Genomic DNA, 27,725 nt, shown 5'->3' with positions numbered 1-27,725 from the left:
ACACACACACACACACACACCCACACACACACACGCAAAAAAAACTCAGCTGTCTTACACTGCTGATGCGCTTGTCTTTGATGTGAAGAAGCTGCTGCTGAGCGAGCTGCATGTGGAGGAGATTCTGGAGGACAAGTCCGTTACCAACCATAGCATTCTGTAGGGTTACAGCAAAATAATAAAAACTTCACTTTCACATGGGAACCAATATAGTAGCTGTGAAAATCCCACAAAGATGATGTGTGACCTGGTGAGCCTTTCCTAGTGTTAGGAGGGCAGCAGTGAGAGGAGGTCTGAGGAACGGGAGGCCTGCATTACGCCCGTACTTTCCTAAAAAACAAAATGATGCACAGAAACATCAATCAGTGCCTCACCTTGCATTTTTCTTCCTATTTTTTAAAAGCCACTAATGGACAAAATCAATCATCCCAAAATTGAACACACATAAAGTTTTAAGTCATTTACTGTAAGCAGTCAGTCACTTAAGGCACATTTCACACACACACACAGCTGTCTGTTGCATAACCAACACAAGACATGTAATATCAGAGAAATTATGGACCATATAACAAATGTGTTTAAAATGTACAATTTTGTTTAGATTTAAAGAGGCTGAAAATGTTACAGCAATTACCTGTGGGCTTTCTTTGTGTTGCATAAGGCAACCAGCTAGGCAAAAACCATTACTGTTGAGACTGATGCTGAGATCCAATTTAACAGAAAAAATGCTTTTTTAAAAAATAAAAAGCATCTATGTGCTACATAGGATATGTGAACCCCAATAAGAACATCATTAAGCAATCAATTCCATCAATGTCTTTATATGCATTCATAACACTCAGTGATACTTTAAGCTCTTATTTCATAATATAAATGAAAATCCAAAATTTGGATTCTCAGACAAATTACGAATTATTGTTAGAAATCTTTGCTAAAGAAGCTGGTAGCTTAAATAGTACTGTAAGCATTTATATAAATGGAAAGTTGAGTGGAAGGAAAACGTTCAGTAGAAAAAGTTGCATAAGAAACCAGCCGTGGGACCATTGTGAAGCAAAGCTACTCAAGAGTCTGGAAGAACTTCAAAAAATGCCCAACAGCTACCACACAAAGACATATCCAGGACACGGACTAAAACTGCTGCATTCCTCAGGTAAAGTCACTCCTGAGACAGAGACATTAGAAGGAAGAAAAGGGGACTGGCCTGCTGCTCAGTGGTCCAAATGCAACGCTGACGTAAACTAGTCAATGGGAACTTTTAGATGTCCATCTTGATCTACTAAATGAGATATCCATAAGCATGCTGCATTTAAATGTGAAGGGCATCTTAAACACCTGGAACTGGGAATCTTTTAGAGCTGGAAGGAGCAAACTTAAAGAAGTCAACAGCTAAACTGAATCCAAGTTGTGTTCTTGTCTTCCAATATGTCAAGAACCGAAAACTAAGTTACTGCTGGTGATGAAGTATCCCCACTAGGGCAAAGTGAACATTATTGACTGCCTTGCACAAATCCCCAACTGGGATTCAATCTGTGGAGTGAACTAAAGATGAAGGACCAATAGCTTGCATGTACTTTGTGAAAACTGGGTCAACTGGGCAAGTACTGAATATTAGTAACAACCTGAGCTCAAGTTCCTGTTCAGATTAGAAGAAACAATACAATGGTGTATCAGTACAGGGACACTATGAGAGAATCATTTTAATACTAATTCATTAAGTTGTTTTTGCCGGTAGGTGGTCCACAAGAAAGAAGCAAAAACAACATCAAAACTGAGTCCTAGTAACCAAAATGACACAATATGTTGTTTTTAGGTTAGCTTTAATAGCAGAGGAAGCCTCATTTTATGAGATTATGACTGATTTTATGCACCACACTCATAAGTCAGCACCATCCAACCTCTGCCTTTCCTTCAGCTTTAATGTGCAGTGAGTTACCCACAAATTTCACCGCCCCCTCAGAATAAATCTAAGCGTCAATGCTAATGGTAGGCTCCACCAGAATAGGTGCAGAAAGTTTAACATTTAATCAAGGTCCTAATTTTAGAATTTAATTGTGCATGCTCCTGTTTAAGAGAGCGCCACCACCTCTCCCATCTTCCCTCCTTCCTGTTCTCATTTGTTCCACTAATGTCACACAATTTCATTTTAATACCTGATTAGCCATTCATCAAATAATGAAGACTAGATGATTACAGAAGCCTATATAGGAGAGCCTAACAGACAGACGCACTCAGAGACGGCAGGTCTTTGATTACCAGCCGAGTCCCTTTGGAGTGAGAAGATTACTGAAATAGTTTAAGGCTTTGATAGGCCTTTAAAACTGCTACACTATACAAAGTCTTGAATGTGCATGCATGCTGTTGATGTGCAAGTTTTTGGGTCAGTGCTTTTTAGTTATACATATTCTACATGTTTCAACAAACATCAACGCAAACAGAAAGAAATTTGGTGTTATATTTTCTCAAGGGATCTTCTCATACCAGAGTGTAAACATTGTTCAGTGTAGATGTTATGATCTGTTATAATTCAAAACTAGACTGGCTGAAATGCATGCTTTTGCCCACAATATTTCACAATAATTTCACCACTGCCATTGTGTTGCCCATTGCTTTCTCGTCTTTTGAACTTTATCTGATGCAAGTACAAAAGATTTCCTGAAATCGTAAAATTTGAATAACATCACCTGTTAAGCCTAAATCCATTACGTTCGTCCTACTTGGAGTTAGGAGCTTCATAAATGTGCACGCGGTGTATTTGTTGCGGTCGATATTCGGTTTGTGGATTTATAAATGTCATACCTGTCAGTGTTACATTACCGTCTGAGACCTAGACACCATATGCACTCAGCATTCAGACTGTTTTTATGAGCAGAGAGAATACTTCGAGGTTGAGGCTCTTAGCAGAGGAATAAACCACTGTGTTAACATTTTAGTCACCCTGCCAAAAAAATAAACTGATACAAGTCCAACACATCTGACAAACCAGTAGAAAGCTAAACAGACGAACCAGACCAGGAAAGCAAACATTCAGCTAAGTATTTACATCCTTTTCATTAGCTAGCTAGCTAGTAGAGAAAGAGGACAAAATGTCTTCAGAAAGCCTCACTTGTACATTTATAAAGTCCAAAGTAGAGTTGCATTAAACAATTTGTTCACTATGGTGGTTAAAGAACCTTGCTGTGTTTTTACGGCCTTCGGTCAACATCTGCAGCAACATTGAGATGAAGCCCTTAAGCATCAACTAAAAAAAATTACATTTCTGATAGCAATGTAACAGAACAGGACTTGAAATGTAATTTTATTTTCAATAACCAAAACCAACTTTTTTTTTTTACATTACCAGTTTTGTATTTAAAAATCTCTCATTATTGTTGATTGATGCTTCGTTGCCCATGTTATAGTGAATTGACTTTTGAGAGAAGGGTTAGACTATCAGATATTTTTCATCCAACTATTTTCATTTAAACTTTTGTTTATATCAACATGTGATATGTTTGTTTTAAACTGTGAATAAAATTAATAATAATAATAATAATAATAATAATAATAATAATAATAATAAATAAAATAATACTACACATACATTACTACTGGCAGGTTCCCATCTAGTATTGTCATATTGCCCACCCTAAGTCAGAATAAAATGTTTAGATCTCTGTTTTTACATGGCAAATAGCAACATCCAACAAAATGTAGACCTAGCGTTGTTGAAAAGCTTTGTAGAATATTGATCTGATCATGCCAGTGATCAGACCTCAACAGCATAAATATTGTGATAATTATCAGTGTTCTTTGTAGAAATGCTGGTAGTTTTGAACTGGAGACATACCTCCTCTCTTCCCGCCCTGGTACGGCCTCATAAGGATCTGCAGGGCAGCTGGGTTGGTCATACTGGTCAACAGCTGAGCCAGGTTTGGTTCTGGTAGTAAGCCTTTTCTGTTACTCAGAATCTGAAGAGAAGACAAGAAAAACAATGTCCACACAAGTTATCAGAAAAGTTTGCGTGCATGTGTGTGTGTGTATGTGTTACGGCAGGATGTGTTTTGATCTTGTCATTAGAAGGCCCTGGAAGCAGTGGTAACCATTACAAAGGTTTACATCATAAAAATGCATCTGCAATGTCAGCAGAGAGAGGAGTTGGTCTCAGGGAGAAAAGAGAAAAACAGAAATGGAGGGACAGAGCTGAGAAACTGAAGCCATCGGATTGGAAGGGTTTAAAAAAAAAAACGAGAGAGAAAAATACTGGAGAAGTGCTCAGATTCACACATTTTTAGCCAATTATACTCATTGGCATCAGGTTGGAAAAACTAAAACCGCTTCGTGGCTGAAGTGTGAAGAAAAATCTCAATGAGAATATGCACAGAGTAAGGAATTTTATGTGCATCTTATTTGCAAAGAATTTTCAAATCACATAAAAAAATAAAAATAAAAAAAATCTGAGATACAATTAAATTGCTGCAGGTGGAAACAACAACCAAATGACTCAAAACCAGCAGAAACATCTCAGAAAATACAGCATGCAGGACATCAAAATGAAATGCAGCTTTTCTGGAAAGCACCTATGTCAACCATGATATCATTGTACATTAGGTTTCAGATTCTTTGACCTGGCAAAACATTTGAACACTAAAAACCATCATGAGTAGAGCGAAGGATAATGTGCACCATACACCTCTCAAAAGTTCTGGCACAGACCATTGTGTATTGAAATGTTTGCAGTTTCAGTTTGTTGATGATTCTTTATAGATTTTTGTGCAAAGTGATTAGATGCATATTATTTTATTGCAAAGAACATGGAACCTTGAAATAAGGGATTCTTACATGTATACATATTTTAATTCAATCAGCAAAACAATAAAACATAAAAAATTCTACTCAATTAAACATGATGTGAGCTGAAAATTGACCAGCTCTTTTCAGACTTCTGCGGTTCAGTCAGAAACACCCAAACAACAATCTAAATGGCCATTACTCCCAGCGAATTAAATTCAGCAAACTCAAATGGAATCGGACTGAATGAGTCAAGTGGAATGAGGAAATGCTGGTTGTGATAGAGCCTCAGCAGCACTGACAGCACGGCAGCAGAACTCGCCGGCTGGCCCAGAGACACCGATATTTAAAACAACATTAGCAGGATGATGATATTTCCTCCCTGTCTGCCCCACAGCTACAACATGACTCCAGCTTGTTTCCTCCCTGTCACATCCCACAGACGGAGCTCCACTGATGGGGGACAGAGTGGGTTCGACTGCATCTCGTCTGCGGATGAGGAGAGCCGAGTGCACACATGCCTGTGCGTGTGTGTTGCAGGAGGGAAAAAGTAGCATTTGTGTGTGTTAGTGGTGTTGAACAAGGCCGCTCGTAGCTGACAGCATCTTTCGAGGGAGAAGAGAAGAGCAGGACAGGAGGAGGAGGAGAGGAGAGGAGCTTTCATTTCTTTTTTTTTTCTGCTGGAGAAAATGTCAGCATGCTTCGGTCTGTTTGCCTACTGGCCAAAAAAGAAAAAAAGAAAAAGAAAAAAACAGCTACATACCAGCAGACTCATGCCAGGGAGGTAAGAAAGCGGTGAAGAAGGGAAGGCGAGAAGTATCTCAGAAGAAGAAGGGAGGAGGGAGCCATCTGGTCCTCAACGTTCACCATCACACTCATCCAACTGGAGGAATGAGAGAACCGCCTCGGAGGAGAACTGGAGCCCAGAGTGGGTCTTGATCTCTTTCTTAAGGTCTGATGTTTCTTTTACCGGCAGTTCACATTTACTGAAAGAATCCTGAAGAACCCTGAGGCTACAGATTTAACCTCACTGTACTCGCTGATGCTTCCTTTTTCTTCACCTCTTCATTGTTCTGTCCTTCTCGAGTTTCTTTCTGAACTCAGACACAAGTCAGACTAACGGGAACCTTTTTACCTGCAGTCAGTCTTGGTGATTGTATACCGATCAGGAAATGACAATGTTGTAGCTGTGATAGCTGCATCTCTTGGCCTGTATTTTGCAAATTTTAATTTGGAACTTTTAATACATTTCTGTACTCCGTTGATATCTCATGACTCAGTGTTGCAATTTTATTTCATTTTTCAGAGAGAGATTGTGTCACTGCATGGATGAATCTGTATTTGGCGTTTTTGCCATATAGTCGTGCAGAAGCTACCCTCGCCTTCTGATGGATAATTCACCCTCACTTAACGGCCCATGAAACGCTTCAGTTTCTTTTAGTGCTCAAAATTAAAGAATTCAGACAATGTCTTTTCAGTTTGACAAGACAGACTACAAAACTACAACTAATTATAAATTCAGGTCATTGAACATTAAGAATAATTACAATTGTTTGTGTTTTGTTTTTAAAAACTCATTTACAACCACTTCAAGACAAAAGCATAGTTGGCTGGTAAACTCTGGAGCCCAACAAGATGATCTCAAACACGCAACCAAAGGCATCAGGAAGAGCTAACAGCCACCCTTTAACATTCCAGATCTCAGTCTAATCAGTAATCAATGGTGGGAGATAATTAACAGGGTGATGAGGAAGAAGCCCGCCCTAAGCAACAGGAAGCCATTGTAAGAGACTAGCTGAGGAAGATGCTAACGCTGTGGGGACAATTATAGGAGCTTGGTTTTTGCATTAATTTGAAAAGAAAAACTCAGTATCAATTATAAGGAAGAAGTAAAAATGATTTAGTTGTAAATCTGTCCGATTCCTCCAGCACCTCTTAAAGTAACTTCTCGAAAAGAGTTTGTCAGGAGTGTGGGCAATAATTTCAGGTTAATTACTCAACCAAACCCACAGAGATTATCAGGTACATTCCCTTCACTTCAGCTGACATGAATTCTTACTTGCATTTGATCCTGTGTGCTGGTGCTCATACATTTGGATGCACATATATATGTGTGAGAACATTGCTGTGTCTTAAGCTGTGACTTTAGTTTATTTCAGGCAACGGGAGACAGTGGAGGAGCCCAATCAGTCTGCAGAACTATAATTATCATGTCAATGCTTCTCTGCAACCACAGCACTGTGTAGGAGGGACATCGCAGCTACGAAGAGTCTCTCAGCCAGAGGGTGCTCATGCATGTGAAACCAAGTCAAACCCTGGTTCGTCTCAGCTCTGAATGCAAAATAACCAGTTGGCATTAGCTTCACAATTAGCTGTGAGCATTTTGTCCCTCATATGCTCGCAAAGTTCAGTGATTCAGTGATGCAGCATATGGTTTTCCAGATAGGAAATGTTGTGATGCCAGTGGCACACACAGAATCTGAGGTCTAACAAATGAGGTTGCACTAAATTTACAGTGGAGTTTTAGAGAGCAACAACATACAGCCAACACCTCCTACCTAAAAAAAAACAAAAAAAACATGCTTTGACGCTGCAGATTTCACCAGAGCTAGACGTGTTTAAGGTTATAAGTGTTCATGGATTTTTTTAGGTTTGATCAACTGGTAATCATGGCAGACATTACTTCATTTCTTATATGCTACAAAGTGAAGTGGAGATCAGAGACCTCTGAGATACCTAGAGAAGGATCTAATATGCAGTTCATTAACTGTGCAACATCACTTTAACAAATAATTATCTCCCATATATTACAATGATGAGAACAACTCAGGCTTCCAATTTAAATGTAAGGGCTCATGAAAGAAAAATGAGCTGTAAATTAAAGATCTTGGTGTAAAACAGCAGCATGGACAAATCTGCTCTATCAATTATTGTCAATATGCAGCAGACTGGATGACATATGGGGGATAAGGAAAATTTTGTTACAAGGCAAGATATCAAAATTTGCCACATGACCAAGCCTTCCATAGAAAAGTCAGTTTTTAGCATCTAAACAACAAAGTTATCCGATAACCTGGTGTGTTCACAGTCTAATCGAATCGTCTTCAAGGCCACATGTGCTCTAATGTTAACTCAATGTAGCCGTGGCGAAATGCGAGCTTGGTGGGAAACTTGCTAAATCACATTTTCATGTTGGTGTGGCTTTTTCAGCTGGTGTATGACGTATTCAGAAATGTTACTGACCAAATGATACAAGTTTTTGTTTCAAATGTCTAATTTTAAAATTAAACAGGATCGTGATGTCTTTTATGGTTTTACTAGCCTCAAACCCACATGCAACACTGATTCATCATTATTTCAAGTAACCTTCCAAGATTGACTTGCACGTATAAGAAATGCGTGTATAATATGATTAACTGGTAATGTTCAACTTTTAGAATTTCCTAACAAATAATGGGTTAGATACGAAACAAAGAATTTTAGTAGAAAAACTGATGTTCATTTGAAATCTTAACAGAGAGGGGGTTCAAAACCCAACATGTGGGCGTTAGTTTGTACTTGAAAAGCTGCGAGTGGTGAATGGTGAACACAATGCGCTCCATTCCTCATATGCCTGTGCTGCTGGCGCTGCTGCTCTTTGTGCGCGGTTTACTCACCATACCCTGTGCAGCAATGAGAGCAGCCAACGTGCTTCTCCCTGAGGTGCCGGGGGTGCAGAGCGAAAGACGAACTTCCTGTCCTCCCACCAGAGTCCGGTCCATCTCCGTCAGCACAGCTTCAGCCTGCTCCGCGCTCTCGTACTCCACCACACCAAAACCTCTCACTGGGCTCCCTTCATCCTGGGCAAGCTACGGCACGGAAAACAACAGAGACCCAGAGTTACCCTACAACTAAATATTATTGAGTTGTCAATCGGGCAGAGTCATGATTTGGTTAGTTCGTCTTTTATTAAGTGGCTATTTGGCTAGAAAGTGGTGCTGGCCATCTACTCTTCAAACCTGGATTCACAATGAGAAGCAAAAGAAAATGTAGAATTTTAAGAAATGTAGCACAAGAACGAATCTTATGAAAGATGCATACTTCATTTTGACTGTAAGCTACATGAAACAAGTTTATTGTTAAATAATTGTGATGCTGTGCATTGAACCATCAGTCGAGGATTTATGCGTCTCTGACCAGGTTGTCTCAAAGCCGTTTGGATCTGTACTAAGCAGGTCCCACTGGGGAAAGACCCTCAGGCTGGCCCAAAACAGGCTTGAGGGACTGTACACCAAGCAGGCTCAACATAACACTTGCCAAATAGTGTGTTGTCCCCTTTTTGCTGCAGACTCATCCCTGACCTGTTGAGCCAATGACTCCATTAGAGTGCTGAAGTTGTGGTGCGGTATCTGGCATCACATTGTACATTCTTTAAGTCTTACCCCGGGGTACGTCAGATTGAATCATAGGAGTTCCTGCGGAGAGGGACGTCTCAGTTTCCCTGCTGAGCCTGTTAGCTCAGCAATCTAACTTTAAAAGAGAGGAGGGTGGGATGGGTGGATAGATGTTGCAAATTAAGTTCAAACAATTTCTCCTGAAGATGACAATGAGTGCGCACCTTGATCAATCCACAAGTTTGATTTTCTCATGTGTTTCTTTCTTGGCCCTACATTCATGAGTAATTCTTCCACTGACGTTGACGGGTTTTGACTGCCAGACAACTAGAACTTACTGCTGCAAGATCCTGCATTCACAAAACTACCTCCACACTCAGTGATTCTGATCTTCTTTATGCCAATCAGGGATAGGATAGCTCTGCCAACTTCTCATAAGATCTGTTAGTTGACTCATTCTAATTGATGCATAATTGTTTTTTTCAAAATTCTGTAAAAAACATGTTCTTTCTAGGAAATATAGCATGTTTTCTATTTTAAGTGGTTTAATTTGTCCTTCATCGAGATGAGAAAATAAACCTGGTCAAGCTAATATTGCAAGGAACAAATTTCTCAGACAATAAGCTTAGACACGATTTGGAAGAACAGATAAATAATGCAAGAAGGCTAATAGAGTAAAGCTAATGGGAATGGTTGGATAATGATGGCTAAAAGCTAATGGCTGATAGTCCCAAAACACCGCCTGATCTACTGTATTGTTTGATCCAATAGATTTTTTTTTTAAATGGGATAAATCGAGTTGAGGCATTTCCTGATGTAAAACCACATTAAAATGGGAACTTTAGATTTTTCTAAAAGCGTTCCAATGACATACACCATGCTAACAGTTTCTGGTGTGTTTATTTGAAATTTTGATGCGACTAAAATGAGAGCTCCAAACAGAGTATGTTTATCCTTTGACTAAAACAAGGAAGAAAAATTATGCAAGATTGGTATGAACAAGCTTTACTTGTGAGCACTCAGTTCAGCTACAAAGTCCAATAAGTCACAAAGTCTGATGTTTCAGAGGACTTAACGTGAAAAAGGCCAATTTAGCATTGATCAAATGTGCAATGAATGTTTCACAGCCTGTTCAGGAACATAACATTCATATAACACAAACAACGAGGCTGAGTCTGCACTACAGTGTCCTGCCAGATCATTACGGTGTTAACAGTTGGAGAATTAGCATAGCTTCAACCCAGTCCAAGTATCTCAACACCACTCGCATATGTGCACTGATAGAATTCCTAGAAACATTTATGCCATTTTCCATTTCTATAAACGGCTCCTCTGTTGTACTGGGACAATGGGCTCTGCTCCTGAGAGTATTTAGTCAATGAATCTCAGCACAAGTGCTGGATTTCTTCTGAGAGAGCACTAAGCCCCTCCCCGTAGAGTTCCACAAAGCAGATCCTGGCACCAGACTGCACAGAGATGGGAATACACATAATGCACCGGGAATTTTTAGTTAGAAATCTAAGCAGCGGGAAGCTGCTTTGCTACAAGGAGAAATAAGTCAGCAACAGCAGCTTGTAGCAGGTGGTTTGAGGAAATAGGCAGGCACCTGATGGTTTGAATGAGCTGCTTAAGATAATGTGACATTAAATAAAGGCTCCTTATTAATCAGTTGGCCATTTTACTCCTGATAAATGATCCAAACAACTCAGAATTCCCTTGTTTGATACTCTATGGCAAAATTCCTCATGTTTTATGCCATTTAAACATAAAATGCTTTCCTGGTTTTAAATGTTTTTTACCACAGGAGTTTTTCTTTTTGGCTATTTAAGATGATGTTTTTCAGCTTTTTGTTCTACTTTCCTTTGTGAATGTCTTCTTTTTTTGTTAGTTTTTTTTATCTTTATACAAACCAGCTTTATTGAACCTCTGTATTTTAATGAGATCAATCTGCATTCAGTTTGATCTAAATATTACAGTAATATGATGGTACAATAATATTTTGAATCAAACTATCTTTATTGAAAATTTATAATTCATCTTTATTCTACCGTATCTGTTAAAACTAAAGATCATCCAATCTATGCTCAGGAAACAAGACTTAATCCTTCTTTTCAATTTTTCTCATTTGTGCTCGTAACATGAACCATCATCAATTTTGTTTAGTCCTATAGTTCTAACATTACACCATGTGAAAATGGATATTAACAACATTTACATCAAAATTAAATGCATGCCTTTTTTTGGGGGGGAGGGAGGAAATGAGCGGAGCATGAATCAGAGAAACAAATGTGCTTTCAGTCTGAAAACTGGGGCCCGTTTGCATCAGCGCTCAATCAAGTGGCCATCCACTTTTACCCTCCTCTCATTTGTCTGCCGTTCCCTCTGGTCTGAACAAAGGATGGATGGAAAAAGAGGGAAATGCATATATTTGTGCAGGAGTGGGTCGATAGGTTATTATCATCAGCATATATTAAGCAAAGTGCGTGGAAATCACCTGAACAACTCGAGCACTTGAAAGACAGATGGATGGAAAAACGGGTGGGTGTGTGGAAGAGAGGGAGAGCGAGGACGAGATGGAGGCAAAATGCTAGAGGAGGAGGAGAAGAGGAAAGCGAAGCGAGGGAGGAAAACATCAGTGATGGATTGAGTAACTGACAAGCCGAGAGCGCGAGAAACAGAGGGCTGACGGATGATGTGAGTCAGAAAAGACGAGAAGGACAAACAAATAAAAGCGCGTTTAGATTTGAGTTCAGGCAATGAATACAACACAAGTGTAGGTGTGTGTGTGTGTGTGTTTTTGAAAATGGATTTCAAAATATCAATGAGAGTGTGCAATGGGAACATAAACGCAAATTGAGCTTTTCCTCAACTCCCAACTCCTCCAGCTGCACTTGCACCACTTATTCAGATCTGCACTATTATGTAAATTTAAAGCAGACCTGTTTGGACAGTGTGTGAGCTCTTTAAATGCCAGCTGTCATCAAGTTCCCCTGGTATGTGTTCCTGTCTTTATCATACAAACTAATGTTTTCAGCACAGAATGAAAAAAAAAACCTAACAGAGATATATATAAACAAGATTTAATTTCCCTCCACACACCATGTTTGAATTTTTTCAGTGTTTTCTAAGAATCCCTTTAGTGTTACAGTGAACTCCTTCTCTTCATTTCCCCATGTGCCTCTGCTGTGTCCTGAAGGTGTGATTCCTGCTAATTAAAGAGTAATTAAGTCCACGAGTTTGGCACCTCATCTTTCACCCTCTAAATTATTTCTGATGTAAATCAAAAACAGATTGGCCCAGCAGAAATTATTCTCCTCCAATTTGCAGTAACCCTTTGTCAGTCTAATTAGGAAAGCGTTTTTTTTTTTTTACATGCGCTTGCCAACAGGTAGTTTAGGTGGAAAATCTCATTAAACAAATCTATTGTATTAAGCTACGTCCAAAGAAAAAATGGCAAGAGTGAATCAAAGCAGGTTTTTAAGATTATATTGAGCTGAGTGACACAGTGCCAGCAGGAATTTTTGGCAACCCTGGAAAAGATGTGTAAAACATTTTAAAATAAATTCCTCTTATTGCAGTAGTACAATCTCACAACAAGATTTCAAACAATCTAAACTTATTTGATTACATTTGTTCACTGGGGGGAAAAAAATATCTCACATTGCAAAACAGTTGTTGAACAAAAACATCTACTGCATCACTTATTGGTGCCCTTAAGAATCCTTTTAAAATAAATTATACTTGAATGAAGATTACAGATTTGGGGGTAAACCTGTGTAAAAAAGCCTGCAGTGAATTCTTAATGAACTTTATAATAAATGTGAGGTTTATGGTAATCACCAGAAACACAGTGCTCTGAATTTTTAAAATCGGTGTGATGACCTATGAATGATTTAACTAATAACACAGCAATAAGATAATCAGCTTTCTGCTTTTTCTTTTGACCGTTACGTTTATGAACTATTTAGTTATCTGAATAATGCATGTTTTTATTGCTTAAAAAGCCTTGACTATCAATGTTACTTGAGGATATTTGCACTTTTATGCCTTCTGACTACTACTTATTAGTACCTGAACTGTCTTAACGTAGCCCAATCTGTATTTAATTCTAACTCTGGTAAAGAGGTGTAAAAATGCCATGATCTCACACTAAAAATGTTAGAAGTACATCAAGCCTTCAATTGGAGTAGGTTTATTCAGAGTAGAAAAAAAATATATACCTAATTTTAAGGAAATGTATATATATATATATATTTTTGTTGCACATCCAATTCCTGTTCATCTCTCCATATTTTTTTATTTTCCTTATATCACCAGGTAGTACAATGAGTCAGTTACTTATCTCAAGTTATTCCAACAGTTTCAGAATACTTTTTTTCTGTCACATCACTCCTATGTTCCAGACTGAATGGGGTTCGGAACCGAGCCCGTTCTCTGTTCAGCACTAGTCTCTCATTTCTCTTGCTAACAAGACAGCTGGCTGCTTGGAAAGTTCTGAGCTAGAAAAATATTGGCGAATAATATTTGGTTCAGATCATTACTAGATGGTATTAGTTCCTTAAAAATCAAAGTAAAGTGTTTTCCCTCAACGAAAAGAAGGATTATTAATCAATCTTAGAAAAAAAGAGTCTAGTCTAGAGCAAAAAGCACCACAAAAGAAACTAATTCTGAAAATGTACAGAGAAAACAAGCACAAATATTTGGGACATTAACAAGAATAACAAAAACATTTTTACTTTTACTGCATAGACCTACATCGCAAAGAAATGTAAAGTTGGCAATCAGTGTGTGTGACATCTGCTGAAGTGGAGCTGCGGTCCCCAGCTGAGAGACGCTGACTGCGTCACCAAGACGGCTGGGACCCACAGGAGCATCCGTCAGAGGGTGTGTGTGTGTAAGCGAGCTTAAATGGCCGCGTCAGTAGTCTGAAAGGAGTGATGAGGTCATGACAGCCCTGTCACAGCTGTCTGTAGAGAAATATATGTGACCTCAAACAGTGACAGGTCTAAGTGTTCAGATATGTGAGAAAGAAGCAGCACAACTCTGAATTTAAGCAAAACGCTGTCACAGACTGAGCAGACCGTAATGTAACAATAAGAATAATTATTTTTAAAAATGGTAAAAGTGGAATTAAATTATGCTCCAGGCTGAGTGATCAAATATTAAGTGTCTCCTAATGTGTATTCATCAGGATCTTCCACATCTTTCTGCAAACCAGGATTCCACATTAACTGTAGATTCTTTTAATTTGACTTGATTGAAAAAGAACTTCACAAAAGCAGGTCAACAACTGTGTCAAGAATCTTAAGATTGTGCTCGAAAATGTTTAATTAGCAATGATTGTCAACGATTGCAGAGAACATGTGCTTCCCATTAAGATACGCTCATTTTCAAAATGAGATCCCTCCAAAGCAATAAGACTGCTTTTGTTGATAAATATTTCCTACACATCATTCTTTACCACTGTATGCCTTACAAAAGTATTCATACCCCTTCAACGTTCCACAGTTTGTTCCACTGTAACTACAGATTTCAGTGTGGAATTAGGAGGAACACAAAGTAGTACATAATAATGAAGTGGAAGAAAATTATTATCATTTTCAAAACGAGCTTCCCTGTTCCTGCTGAAGAAAAAGCCTCCCCACAGCATGATACTCCCACCGTCTTGTCATCAGGGGGGTGGTGTGCTCACAGTGTTGTGCAGTGTTTGTTTTCATCCAAACAACATTTCACATATAGTTCAACAAAACAGTTTTAATCTCAGAGTTATTCTTGAAATCACAACTAGGACTTTCATTCATAAACCTTCTTGCCACTCTTTGATGAAGGGTCAGATTTATGTGCTGCATGACTAGCAGTCTCTTTATAACAGTAGCTGTATCTATACTGAGGTCAACTTTATTTACTATTAAGGTAACTTCTTCACACAAAAGGCAGCACTGGATTTTCATCTTTGAGCATAAACTTCAAAATACAAGTTACTTTGATTTGGTCCTTTAAATAAATGGATTTTTTTGGTTGTAATTATGACTGCAAGATAACAGGAAGACAAACACCTGTGACACTACTGGTGAATATTAAGATAACAGCTTATGACTGCTGCACATTTTTCAACTCATTTCTGTCCCAAACACTCTTTGTGGGTTTTAACATCTCAGTCATACATACATACATACACACGCACGCACGCACGCACGCACGCACGCACGCACGCACGCACGCACGCACGCACGCACGCACACGTAGTTTTGGCACTGGAGGCCATTAAGTCTATTCAACAGGCCACATAAACCAATGGCATGCAGATTTTGCATGTATGTTACTTAAAATGTAAAATGTAATATCCTAGCAGTCTCTCATGATTACAGTGTTGTACACACTGATGTTGAGCTGCTGATTTGATATATTGGACATAGTGGTGATTTGACAAATAGGAAAAAGTTCAAGGGGTATGAATATATATTTAGCATATTTGAACAAAGTTCCCATAGTTACAGCTCAGTGTTTGATTGCAACGTCAGGAATAAAAAAAAGTGAGGAAGAGTCATAAGCGTTGAGCGCCGTGTGTCACTCTGCCTCTGAAACCTTTCGCTGGGCTACATTCATTCTGATTAACCCGTCTGTCTCTGTGCTCTATCCACACATCTATTCTTTAACACACACACACACACACACACACACACACAGATGACAAATTTAACTCAACCGAGTGTCAGTGCAAGTGTTTAACTCGCTCTCAAAGATCGTTATTACATTTTATGCCTGCATATATGCCAACAATCCTTTCACCCTGACATTCCCGCCTACTCCCCTCTGCTGTCTCACCTCGCGTCTTCGTAGCTCCATTAGGCTCAACGCTGTCACCCGTCACCTCCATCACGCCGTCCTCTTTAACAGGTCTGGCATTCGTCATTCCATCCCTTCCCTACATCTCCATCCGCTTGTCCTTTCTTCTAATATGGCTGACATTTCCTGCCTCAGTCTCTCTCGTCTGAATAAAGCTAAAGTGCTGTCTGGAGGGCCTCTGTCGTAGGTGGCAGAATTACAGCTCTCAGGACAAGGCCACAAGTTAAGTGCACTCTGAACAAAGAAAAGGTGTCAAGAAGGTACACAGTGGAGGAACGGTGTTTATATGCAAGATTGGAGAAGAGGACAGGAGGAAGTTTAGCATGAGTAAAGCACATGAAGATGCAATGAACCAAACTGGCATCATGCTTCCAAACATTACAGCCTAATGGGCCTAATAAGGCTGCAAGACCGAAGCAGCTGTGGTTCAGGTGAAGGCAGGACTTCCACTCCAGGTTCCAAAGAGTTAAAGGTTATTAGGTATGTTGTTGTTTACAGAACCAATAAAGCTGAGATGTGGGAATTAAAAAAATAATAAAGTGTAACTGCAATTTCCACAAGCTTTCCAAAGGGCAACCTACCCATCAAACCAAACCGTCCTCAGTTTTAATACAATTTTTTAAGTCTTGTCATAAATTACCAAATTGGATTCCTGTCTGATAATTTGCACATCAGACAAACAGAGGACTTAATCTCACGAAAAACAGCCTTTTAAATCATTTATAAGTATCTGCAGGGCACTAAGACTCATAAGGTTTTTTTGTGGATTTTTCTTTTATTCATCTTGAAAATGTGTTGGGGAAATAGTTGAGGTGAGTATTTATCATATCATTTAGAGAGCACCAATAAATATAAATTGTAAAATGTATATTTTGCAATTACATATTTGTAATTGTAAATTTGGTAACACTTTATTTGAAGGGGGTTGAATAAGACTGACATAACACCTGTCATGAACATGAATAAGTCTTCATGAATATTTATGACTATTGTCATAAAGCGTCATTTGGTAAATTATGACACTTTTAATACAAAGTTGACATTATTCAAAATGTCTTTGTTATGACAACTTGACATTAACCAAGAAATCATTACTGTTTAAACTTTACCTTTAATAACATAAAGTTACCTAATTTTTAAAGTGCAATCAGTAATACTTTTATAACAAATTTATATAATAAAGTGTTACCGTAAATTTTATAATTTGCAATTATAAAATTGTAATTTACAATTATAAAATTGAGTGCAGACGCATGTTGTCTAATTTGAGTGATACTTTAATTGCTAAATAGGTCAAGTTCCTCGTACTATATTACAAAGGGTCTGAAGTGAACTTGACTAAGCCATGCCCATAACATGAATATGCTTTGATCTAAACCATGATTGTCAAACCTTTTACATAGAGCCTCTCTTTAAATACTGTTACCAACATAACTGCATATATGTACACAGCAGTTTACTAGACCAGTTTCTTCTGTTTTTCCAAAGCAAAATCCTGTCCTGTGTGTTTCATTTGACCTCAAACTGAGAACAAGTTGAACACTTGAAGGAAAAAAAGGTTATTTATTAAATATTTTCCATAAAAACTTAATCAGGGATATTTGGAGTTTAATCCTCTGTTCTGATGAAATTCTGATTTTTTTTATAGCATTGAACAAAGAAACAAAAACATGCACGCGTTCACGACATCTGTGCTGCGACTTGTACTGTATTTACAAGTGTAGGGAGAGAAAGTTAGTTGCTACAGATGGTCTTGCATGTATCTTCACAGAGTCCTGAATGTCCTAACATGCCAGAAGTGCAACACTGTATGTGCAAACAACTTGCAGGCGCTGCAGAGTTGAAACAGAACAGAGAGGAGAGCATCTTTGTGCTGCTTTAGAAGTTTTAAATAAGTAAATTTGTTTCTTTTAGGAAAAGTTGTAAATTGAGAAGAATTAACAAGAGGGGTTACATACTTCATCACATCTGAGAATAAGAGTAGAGCATGCACGCCAAGTTCGTGTTGCTTTTGAGTGTGCAGTTAATGCTAAGTATGCCACAGCCGTGTAGACATGACTATGAGCCTCCAACAGCTGGGAAAATAAAACCAAACTAGGAGAGAAAGTGAAACAGCAGGAAAAAGCAGTTCTGATTTCTGAAGTTTATTTTGCCATTTATTTGCCACTGTTTGGCTCTTATGCCAACCAGTCTCTCACTTTAAATCAGAGTAAAATATATGTATTCATATTTTAATTTTAACATAACCATCATTTCAAAGAGCTACACAGTGATCCATGCAGTGAAATGTGACATTGGGTAAAATAATGTGTGGATGTTTTGTTTCTGCCTCGTGTCCACTTGGCCTTCATCAGCTTTTTTCCATTAGCTATACAAATGTATACGTGTTAAAATGCACCAAAAAAACATCCACTTAGAGGCGGATAATACAAAATACAGAAAAAAGCTGAACTTTAGGTCAAACCCTGCTGGCTCCGCAACAGCAAAACAACATGAGCTAAACACCCACAAAGCATCATGGGACCTGGATGATGTGGGTGTATTGATTTCTATGTGGGAGGGAGGGGAAGAAGGGTGGAGCTAAAACTGGAAATGCAGGAGATGGCCGATATCCACTGAGTGAACTTTAAACGTTCATGAGGCAGAGGAGTGGATGTAATGGAAAAAAGCCGATGAAGAAAAACAGAAAGAAAACAAAGACTAAAAGAAGAGAGAAATGTGAGGGAGGAAGCTGAAGGGCGGTGATGCTGCAGCCACACCTCACAATAAAAACAAAAGCTTAGATTTTATCAGAGGAAGGTCAAAAGAGAGGCTGAATCTTATTTTTGCACCACCCACATGGTGGTGATCAATTGGAAAAGGTGCGTGTGTAAAGATGAAGGGGATTTTCAAAGTTTATAGTTCACATTATTTTAAGCCATAGATCCTATGGATATGTTTTTGTAACAATAGCAATGGAAAATCTATTTTTCCCCCTTAATTCATGAAATCATAAGAGTAAGAAAAGAAAATGCAGTGCATTGGAAAAACATCGACCACCCTTCCCTAAAACTCTCTCTCTCTCTACATATATATATATATGCATCCATCTCTTTAAGAAGCTCCTTCAGCACGTCATCACAATAAGCCTTCTCTATTATGCCAACTTCAATCTTTCTTAGGAGCGCTGGACTGATAAATAGTTGGTAAGATGAGCTCAACAGACTCAGTTCCACCAGGTGTTTGCTAATTCCTGCTGTCGTTAGTCTGAAGGAGCGGAGTATGGGAGGCCTGCTCTGTGGGCAGGAAGCTCGGCAAGAGAGTGACTGAATCCTACCTGGCAGAAGACTGGTTTGTACGTTTCAGAGAAGAACTGGGCCAGTTCCTCGGAGTCGCAGAGGTCCAGAGGCAGCCGGTCCACACACAGACACTTGGAGTGCAGGTTCTCCTCCTGGCTGAGCTGGTTGACATCCATCCACTGAACCATCAGTGACCGATCCCCCTGCAGCATTTGGCACAGACACCAAGTTTAGATTTTCAGTCAGCCACATGAAAATCATTTAAAAGTATAGATAATGCATTAAATGTATTTAGTGCAAACTGAGCTAAATTTATCAGTGGTATAAAAACTGTACTGGAATTGAGCTCTTTTTCTATCTTTCGAGTCTGAAGTCACTCAAGCATCACAAGTAAAAGGTCAGAAAGGTTTTTGAATTGAAGGATATTTGTATAGCAAAACAAAGATGCTGCAATGAGAATAAGAATTATCTTATTTACATGACTGCAGTTTGAGTTTTTCTTTACAAAGTTCAACTGGAAGAGCCCATATTTGGTACCACAAATCAAGTTCTAATAGATATTGAATTGATATTTAATAAAATGTCTAATTACACATATCCATGTATAATCGCTTTCATCTTGACTCACTTTCCTCTTTGAGTCAAATGAGGAAATTAATTTGCTGCTGGTTAGTTACGTCAAGGAGACCATGAAATATCTTGTAGCAAGAAAAGGTAAAATAAATCTAATCTTTGTTTTGGGGACATTCTGAAATTCTGAAAAACTTTATGATCGCAACAATTTACAGGAGGTTTCCACAGTAACACTTATAACTCCTTTAGTAACTGTTATGTTATAAACACTTTAGAAATTTCTTAAGCTATTACATAAGCAGGTCATATTTAATTATTTATTACTTTATTAACTGGTTTATTTACATAGTAGTCATATGTGTAAAGAGAGGGTCAGCAGGACACCATACGGCACAAGAAACATGAAATTCCTTCTTTTTCATCTCCTAAGATAAAGATAAGGAGATTTCTGCAACTAAAAATCTAATTGGATGGTTGCCATTTTGTTTTTTGGTTTAACGTACCAGAGGTCGACCCAGCAGCTCCGAGCGGGCCCGCGAAGCGGAGTCCTTCTTCATGTACTCGACAAACCCATATCCCTTGGAGTGGCCCGTTAGCTCACTATAAACCAGGAAGGAGCGCTCGATGTTTCCATACAAACGCACCAACTCCTCAAACTGCTGCGCCGTGAAGGTGTGGGGCAGGTTGGTGAGGCAGAGCAGGGAATCTGTGGGCTGCAGGGTGACGTTGATCAGGCGTCCTCGGACAGTGCTGTGGTGGAGGGAGCGGATGGCATCCTGAGCCTGGTCCCCGTTCAGCAAAGTCACAAAGGCTGGAGGAGGGACATTATGGAGACGCAGACGAAGGGGAGAAGACAAGACGAAGGATGGGAACAAACACAAAGAAAGAGATGCACATACATGGGTGGGGACAAACACAAACACCAACATACATTTAAAGCACACACGAACATGCAAAACATGCCCGGAAGCACACGGAAGAACGTAGATGACCAGCCGAATGTGGCAAAAAGAAATTAGGCAAAAAACAACAGAAGGCGCAGACACAGTCATAAAAAACAGACAGAGACATACACAGAGAGAAAGACAACACATTAGCTAGAAAGCCAGTAGGGGGCCAGTATGTGGGGGAATCCACTGTGACACACACAAACTGTCTCTAAAAACAACCGACTAAAAGGGCAAACCAATGACAGTCATAAATACAGGAATACAGAGACTGTTTACCATCGTTAACATTCAGCAGTTATTAAACACCTTAAAACTCCTGCATCATTCAGGTTAAACATCTCTCTAATGGAGTAGAACACTAAACTAGATTTAATCGCATTAGAGTTAGTAAATCTCTTCCTTACTATTCCACAATAGAGCAGCAGAAAAAATGTAGGGGTTTTGGGCCCTGATTTTAAATTGTACATTTTTCCAAATAGGGTCATGTTGGATCTCTTTTTCTATAAAGGATGTCACTGAAAGCTGCTTTTTAAATTTACTAAGGTTATAATTATCTGATATCAAAGTGTATTTGAGTGCGATTAAGAAGGAAAAACAAAACATCTGAAAGGAAGGGCAGACAGGAGCACAGCTAATGACTATCCAGCAATAATTTGAAGAGTTATTTTGTACAACAGGAAAAACTCATTTAAACCTCTGGCATTATTTCTTGAACAAGGTATAAAATAGGTGAATAAAAACAATCTACAGTTATTTTAATTTGTTAAACTATAGATTAAGCCTTTGCTGTAAAACTGAGATTTTGCAGAGAAAAGACGCATTTTTTAGGTTTCGAACATATTGGATAAATCTGAACAAAGCTAACCATTGCTGTTGTGCACATACAGTATGGATTAAAGAGGGTAGAGAAGTGGAGTAGCTGGATATGGGTTAATGTTGCTAAAATCCTTCAGGAGCCTGATGTTACACAAATATAACTGTTGTCAGGTGGGTTTCTGTAGTTTAGAGTGCATGCGCCGGGCACTGTGAGTGTTTGACCCGACTAAAATGCCACTGCGGCTCTGGAAAATGGTGCTTTATTCACATGTATAATCTTGTATCAGAAAATAACCCACTCTTTGTTTTCTTTTTGTCAGATTTTAAACCTCGGCTATGTGACCCTGACCCTGAAGTCATGCAGCTTCTCTTCCTAAAATAAGAGTTTGGAGTGCTCTACCAGTGAACTCATATCAGGTATACTGGCTGTAGAAAAAGTCGTACCTAAAAGATCTTTAGGTTTTTACTCCTTTCTATCTGGATTTTCTCCAAGCTGCAATATTTTCACAGGCAGTTTAAGCTTGTACTGCACGTCCCTTTTCTGCTTTTCCACAATAAAGCTGCATGTTATAGAGCAATGTAAAAAGCCTGACACAGTGGAGGATTAACAGAGTATCACATCTTCCATTACTGGTGAAAAAAATAAAGAAGCTATTTACTGCTAGGTTGGTGTTAAAACTGAAGAGGCTTCAGACTCAAATTACAGGTAACAGAGCTCCATTTGTGATGTTGAAAGCAATCCGAACTTTTCTGATGTACAGATATGGGCACTCTTACTGAGGCTACACTCACAAAGCAGGCAAATGCATTAAAAAAATTGCCCATATGCATCTCATATTAAACTTTTTTATGACAATTCTGATCTTTTCACAACCCCCAAAAAATCTAATTTGTGTCATTTCCATATGTGCTACTAAATCAGATATGTATCCGATTATATTTTCATTTTGAAAGCAGGGCTTCATGTCTTTCTTCTCAAAACTTGTAGCACTTATACTCAAAACTTCTCCTTCTCTACTCGGACTCTCTGCTCACTTACAAAACACGGAGCTGCCTTTTGGCCCAGTCACCTAGCAACCTCTCAGCCAATACAATGAAAGTGTTGTACTGGGTGCGTTGGTTTCCTTCTAGCGGGTGTGCCTGTGTGGCGCAGGTTGTTATCGATTGTAACAACCTGCGCCACCCTCTGGATGTAGGGAGAAACAACAGTGTCAGCTTTCTGCTACGCAGTACACTAAACATCTGCCAGCTGTGTGCTTGTGATCGCTAACAGCTGCTGATCGTAGGCAGGGTTTTGTTCACCCAACGAAAGACAACATAGTCACGACATGATATCTATCTATCCATCTGTCTATAGATCAATCTACATATGTTGCATCCTGGAAGTATTTATTTAAATTATTACTATTTTTTAAGTTATGCATAAAACTCTCTTTTATTCATTTATTTAATATATTTGCCAAGTTATTTTTGTTCAGCCGCAGAAGTTTTACAGAATCTGAGCTACGTGCTACATCACTGTTTGTTTTGTAGCAGAAGTAGTGTCAGTTGGTGACTTGTAACATTGTCACCAACAATGGGAGAAGAAACTTTGTAAGGTTTTTTTCTGCGTTCAGTGCCCGGCTGCTTCTGAGAGAACAATTCCCAATTTTTTTTTTTTTTTTAAATACACGCAGCGTGGAGCAAATAAAATTGCTGAAACTGAAGAACTCTTGTCTGTTTTGTGAGTGCAACATATATATATACGTTACAAGTTTTGAGAAGTAAGACATGAAGTCTTGCTTTCAAAATGAAAATGTAAGCAAAAGTATTAAAAGTTTTGAGAACCAAAGGCATAAAATCCTGCTTTCAGACTGAATAATGTGTGCTCTTGGATTATGGCAGGAAAATTCCAAAAAGCAAGCAGAGAGTTTGGCAAGCAAAAATTTGCTCCGAGCAGAGACTGAGTGTGAACCCGAGGATAAGTTTTGGGTACAATCATTACAAGTTTGAGAAGAAAGACATGAAATCCTGCTTTCAGACTGAGCATGTGCGCTCTTGGATTATGGCACAAAAATTCCCACATACCATTTCGCATTTATGCGACTTTTGCATCATAATTCTGCACTCGTAGAGCCCAGACGTGGTAAATCCGGACGTAAACAAAGACTGAAGCAAGTAGAGACCATTATGAAAGAAGTCTGTCACTACAGCTCATCACATCACAATCCCACCACTCTTGGCTCTGACTACGCATCCAAACAGACTTCTTTACAGACGTTGCAGTCAATGCTTCACAAAAAGTTTGTTGCCATTAGTTGTGCTTTCTTTTTATTAGCTTCCTTCGTCTCGTTACAATCTTGTGATAACATTGTCGACAAAAATTCACCCGCCAGTGTACTGTAAAGTGGCAACTAACCTCACTCCATCGTAGATGCAGTGACATGCTGCAAATGTCCAAATGGCTGTTAAAAGAATAGCAGACACTTTTCTTCTAACAGCTTTCTAACAATTTTTCTCATGTGAACAGAATTACAGATCCCATAACCCTTTTTACAATATATCCAGCCTTACAGAGTTACTGAGAACAGAGCTTTCAATCTTTAATGTTTTTTTTTTTTAATCTCCCATGTTTCTGAGCCTTGGAACAAAATTCTCAGCACAGCTGAGCTGTCATTACGGTTAACTTTCATAAGTGGTTCTGGCGTTAGTTTGCAGCAGCGTTGAATGTTTTCGAAATTATAAAGCAAGAACTTATAGGGAAAAAAAACTCTTTAAACACTAATTTAAAGTTTTATTGTTCAAGAAATAAAAAAAAATGCTGCTCACTTCTGAGTTACTGAATGAGTGGTAATCACATCCGTGTCTGAAAGGGTTCTGTACTCCACCTTTTAGGGCATTGTAAGTCGAGCTTCATAAAAGGGCATTGGAACTGGTAGAAAAGACCTGTTTGTGAAAGGTTGTTTTATTAAGATTATTAATTAGATTTACTCAACTGCATAGTGTAATTTCTTTGCTTTGTCTTGTTACATTGATGAAGCTCAATTACATTGAATTTATTCACTATTTGTTTACTCGATAATCAGTGACCTGCTATGTGACAAAGGTGAATTACATTATGTCATATCATTTCTCTACATCGGTCTAACATCGGAACATTTGCAGTTTAATATTGTATCATTCAGTCCCTGTATATGATGACAGTCCACTCATTCCAGCTGTAGCAGCTTCTACTGTTCTGAAAAGGCTTTCTACAGAGTTAAGGGGCATGCAGTGGCGGTCCTAGCCAGTTTGGCGCCTTGGGCAAACCAGCCATCAGTGTCTGGGGTCAGACACTGATGTTAAAGTCTTACACATTAGGCTTCTTTTTGAAAAAATGGCATGCTCAGATTAAATTCTATACATGTTGGGAATTATAAGCTTTATCTGAATTGTTCCGGTATAAAACTAATAGCAAGACACCAAATAATACTTGAGAGGTCTAAAAACCGACACTCATGTTACTGAGTGAGAGTGTTCTTACAAAGACGGGAACATGAAACTGACCAAAATGTCTTGGTATTATTAAGAAGTAAGAGTTTCTGTCACTGGAGCTAAGAGGCTGAGCTTCACATCCCCTCTGAATCAAACTCTGCACTGATTTGTTCACGAGATTTCCAGACAGAAGTAAGATTCGTAACTCCAGACAACACTCTTCCATTGCTTTAGAATGCTTTTTATTACACTTTGCATCGCACTTGGTGATTTAAGGCTTGGATGCAGCTGCTCGGGTATGGAAAACCAATCTCTACATACTGTTCTTGAGCTAATCTGGAGGCCACATTAAGTTTCTATGTCTGTAGCCATCAACTCTGCATCTTGGCATCTGCCATTCCTGCTCTGTGATTTCACTTCATGGTTCAGTTGCTGTTGTTCCCAATTGGTTCTGCTTTTTACTACCGCTAACTATAGACTGTAAAATAGGCTTACGCTCACCGAGTTGCTGGGAGTGACTAAAACTTTCACCAACTTTTTGCAGAAGCAGCCTGCACGGCTTGGTGCTAAACTCTGTTGAAACTGGATAGGGAACAGATTTAAACATATTAACACTTTTGGCAATGTGGTATCTTTTAGATTCATGCCAAAATACAATCTCATAAAAAAAAATTCCTCTGCAATAACCCTTGGCATAACGCTAATAGAAACTGCAAAGCAGATACTTTTGTTTTTGTATTTTCAGTGTTTGCAGTGAAACTGGTTGTATCTGGTCTGTCACTGTTTATCTTTAATGTTTTCATTGATTGATTGATTGATTGATTGATTAAGCCAAAGAGAAGATACATACAAAATCACTGACCGTCAAAACAGGCACAGGCAAATATGAATTGATGCACAGTTGGAACAAAGTCATGGCAGACGTCTTTGAGTACCTGGACTTTATGGACTTTATATTTTTATTGGTGTCAATAATCACCCAACAGGGCAGCACAAATTCAAGAAGACATCATATTAACATTGATTAACCCATATTTTGCTGGCTCTCTATTGGGATATTGTAATTTCCCTACAATGCTAAAGCTCACATAACTTTAGCCTGTTAAAAACTTGATATATAGAGATGGTGGTCATGAAGAACAGCTACAGACTTTTCAACTACCCAAATATATAACCAGGATATCCAACTAAATATTATTCGGTGATTGTGATTTTGCAAACATTTATACTTCAATTCAGCTTTCAATTTTAACCAGGTGACTTTTTTTTCTTTTTGAAGCTTGGCAATCAGCCTCTAAACCTACCAGAGTTTAATACTACCTGACACCATCCTGCTTTCAGAGACAAAGCAGGCGTCGCTGAAAATTGTCTTGGCTAAAGTTCAGGCTAAACCTCTGAAGTGGAAAACAGCCTCACTCCTCAGGTCGCTGAAGCAATTTTAAGCTTCGAAATCAGTGTAAAAACAAACATGCAAATTTGTATACTTGAACACCTAATGTGGCCATGTGCCTTCCAGACTTAGATCTTAATAACAGGGCATTTACATCATTCCATCCTCAGTCGGCATTAAAAAAAAGTTTCAAAGTTCTGACCAAAATATCTAGTTGGTCCTACAACCAAATGTAACATAATTACATTAAAATCTGTGGTTGTTTATATAAGACTGCCATTTAGTAACAGTCAATAAGACATGAATGAAAATGGCAATTAAAAAAACAAAACAAAAAAAACCCCCCAAAAAACAAGGTGGCTAAGGAGACTTCAGCATTTACTTCATGGAGCTGAGTTTAGCTATGCAGTCACTCACCCAAGATGAAAGGAAAAACTTCAAAAATAGCCAAAGTCCTGAAGGTTCAACGTTTGACATTTCAAGAAAATTACTGTAGCTGCAAAAGTAGAATTCAATGAATTAAAGCCAATTTGCCCAAACACTGACAATATGTTCAGGGGTTTTTCACCCGATTGCTAATCTAAATTCTCACACAGCTGTTAATGATCTCCTTCAATAAGGAGCAAGTGCAAGAAGCAATGCTGACATATATAAATATTGCCTTAATGTAAACTATAAATGTTCCTTTCTTCTGAGATGCAGGAGATCAAAGAAAAATGTCTGACAACAAAACATGCAGAGCAGAGAGTGGAAGTGGACTTTCCTCTGATCCACAACATCCCCACTCACCTGCTGGTGATCATGGCTTTTATCTTACATCAAAGCTTAAATAAGAATCTGAATACCAGCTCAACCCACAGACAGAATCCTCAAACACAGAATCCACTGGGAGGAAAAACAAACACTGATGCCACAGAAAGAGACGGTAAATGCTCCTTGTATTGTGCATGATGAAAGATAAGAGCAGGTCAAACAGGCAGTAGGGTCATGCATGCAAAATATTAAAAAGAACGTCAAAAAAGGTCGATTTGGAAATCAGAGTCATGTTAAATTAATTCAGCAAACCCCCTCAACACAAATCTGTTTTGGTGTCTACATCGTTCTGATGTAGTGGAATTGTCTCATATTTTACAGCATTATCAATGTGTGTTGCCTTTTGAGAAATCAGTGCAAAGCATCAACCAAAGTTCCAGCCAATCTTCCTTATGCTACACGTTGTTTCTAATCAGTCTCAGCAACAGATCCACTCACTGTCCGTGAGTCATGGGTTGTGTCTCCA

General features: G+C 38.6%; 1 protein-coding gene across 1 annotated transcript in view; it reads right to left on the bottom strand.

The window, feature by feature from the left end:
• The window catches only part of raver2 (ribonucleoprotein, PTB-binding 2), an 84,177-nt gene that overhangs the window by 16,718 nt on the left and 39,734 nt on the right, over positions 1-27,725 (bottom strand). Inside the window, exons 3-8 of the mRNA XM_007550869.2 lie at positions 20,341-20,648; positions 19,303-19,467; positions 8,424-8,615; positions 3,827-3,947; positions 248-330; positions 59-157 (exon numbers count right to left, since the gene is read on the bottom strand). Coding sequence (XP_007550931.2) covers positions 59-157; positions 248-330; positions 3,827-3,947; positions 8,424-8,615; positions 19,303-19,467; positions 20,341-20,648 — 968 coding nt within the window. The remainder of the gene's footprint in view (positions 1-58; positions 158-247; positions 331-3,826; positions 3,948-8,423; positions 8,616-19,302; positions 19,468-20,340; positions 20,649-27,725) is intronic.

This window comes from Poecilia formosa, unplaced genomic scaffold (assembly GCF_000485575.1).
Source record: "Poecilia formosa unplaced genomic scaffold, Poecilia_formosa-5.1.2 Scaffold38, whole genome shotgun sequence".
In the NCBI taxonomy this organism is placed as follows: domain Eukaryota; kingdom Metazoa; phylum Chordata; class Actinopteri; order Cyprinodontiformes; family Poeciliidae; genus Poecilia; species Poecilia formosa.
This window is presented reverse-complemented; position numbering and strand designations above follow the sequence as displayed.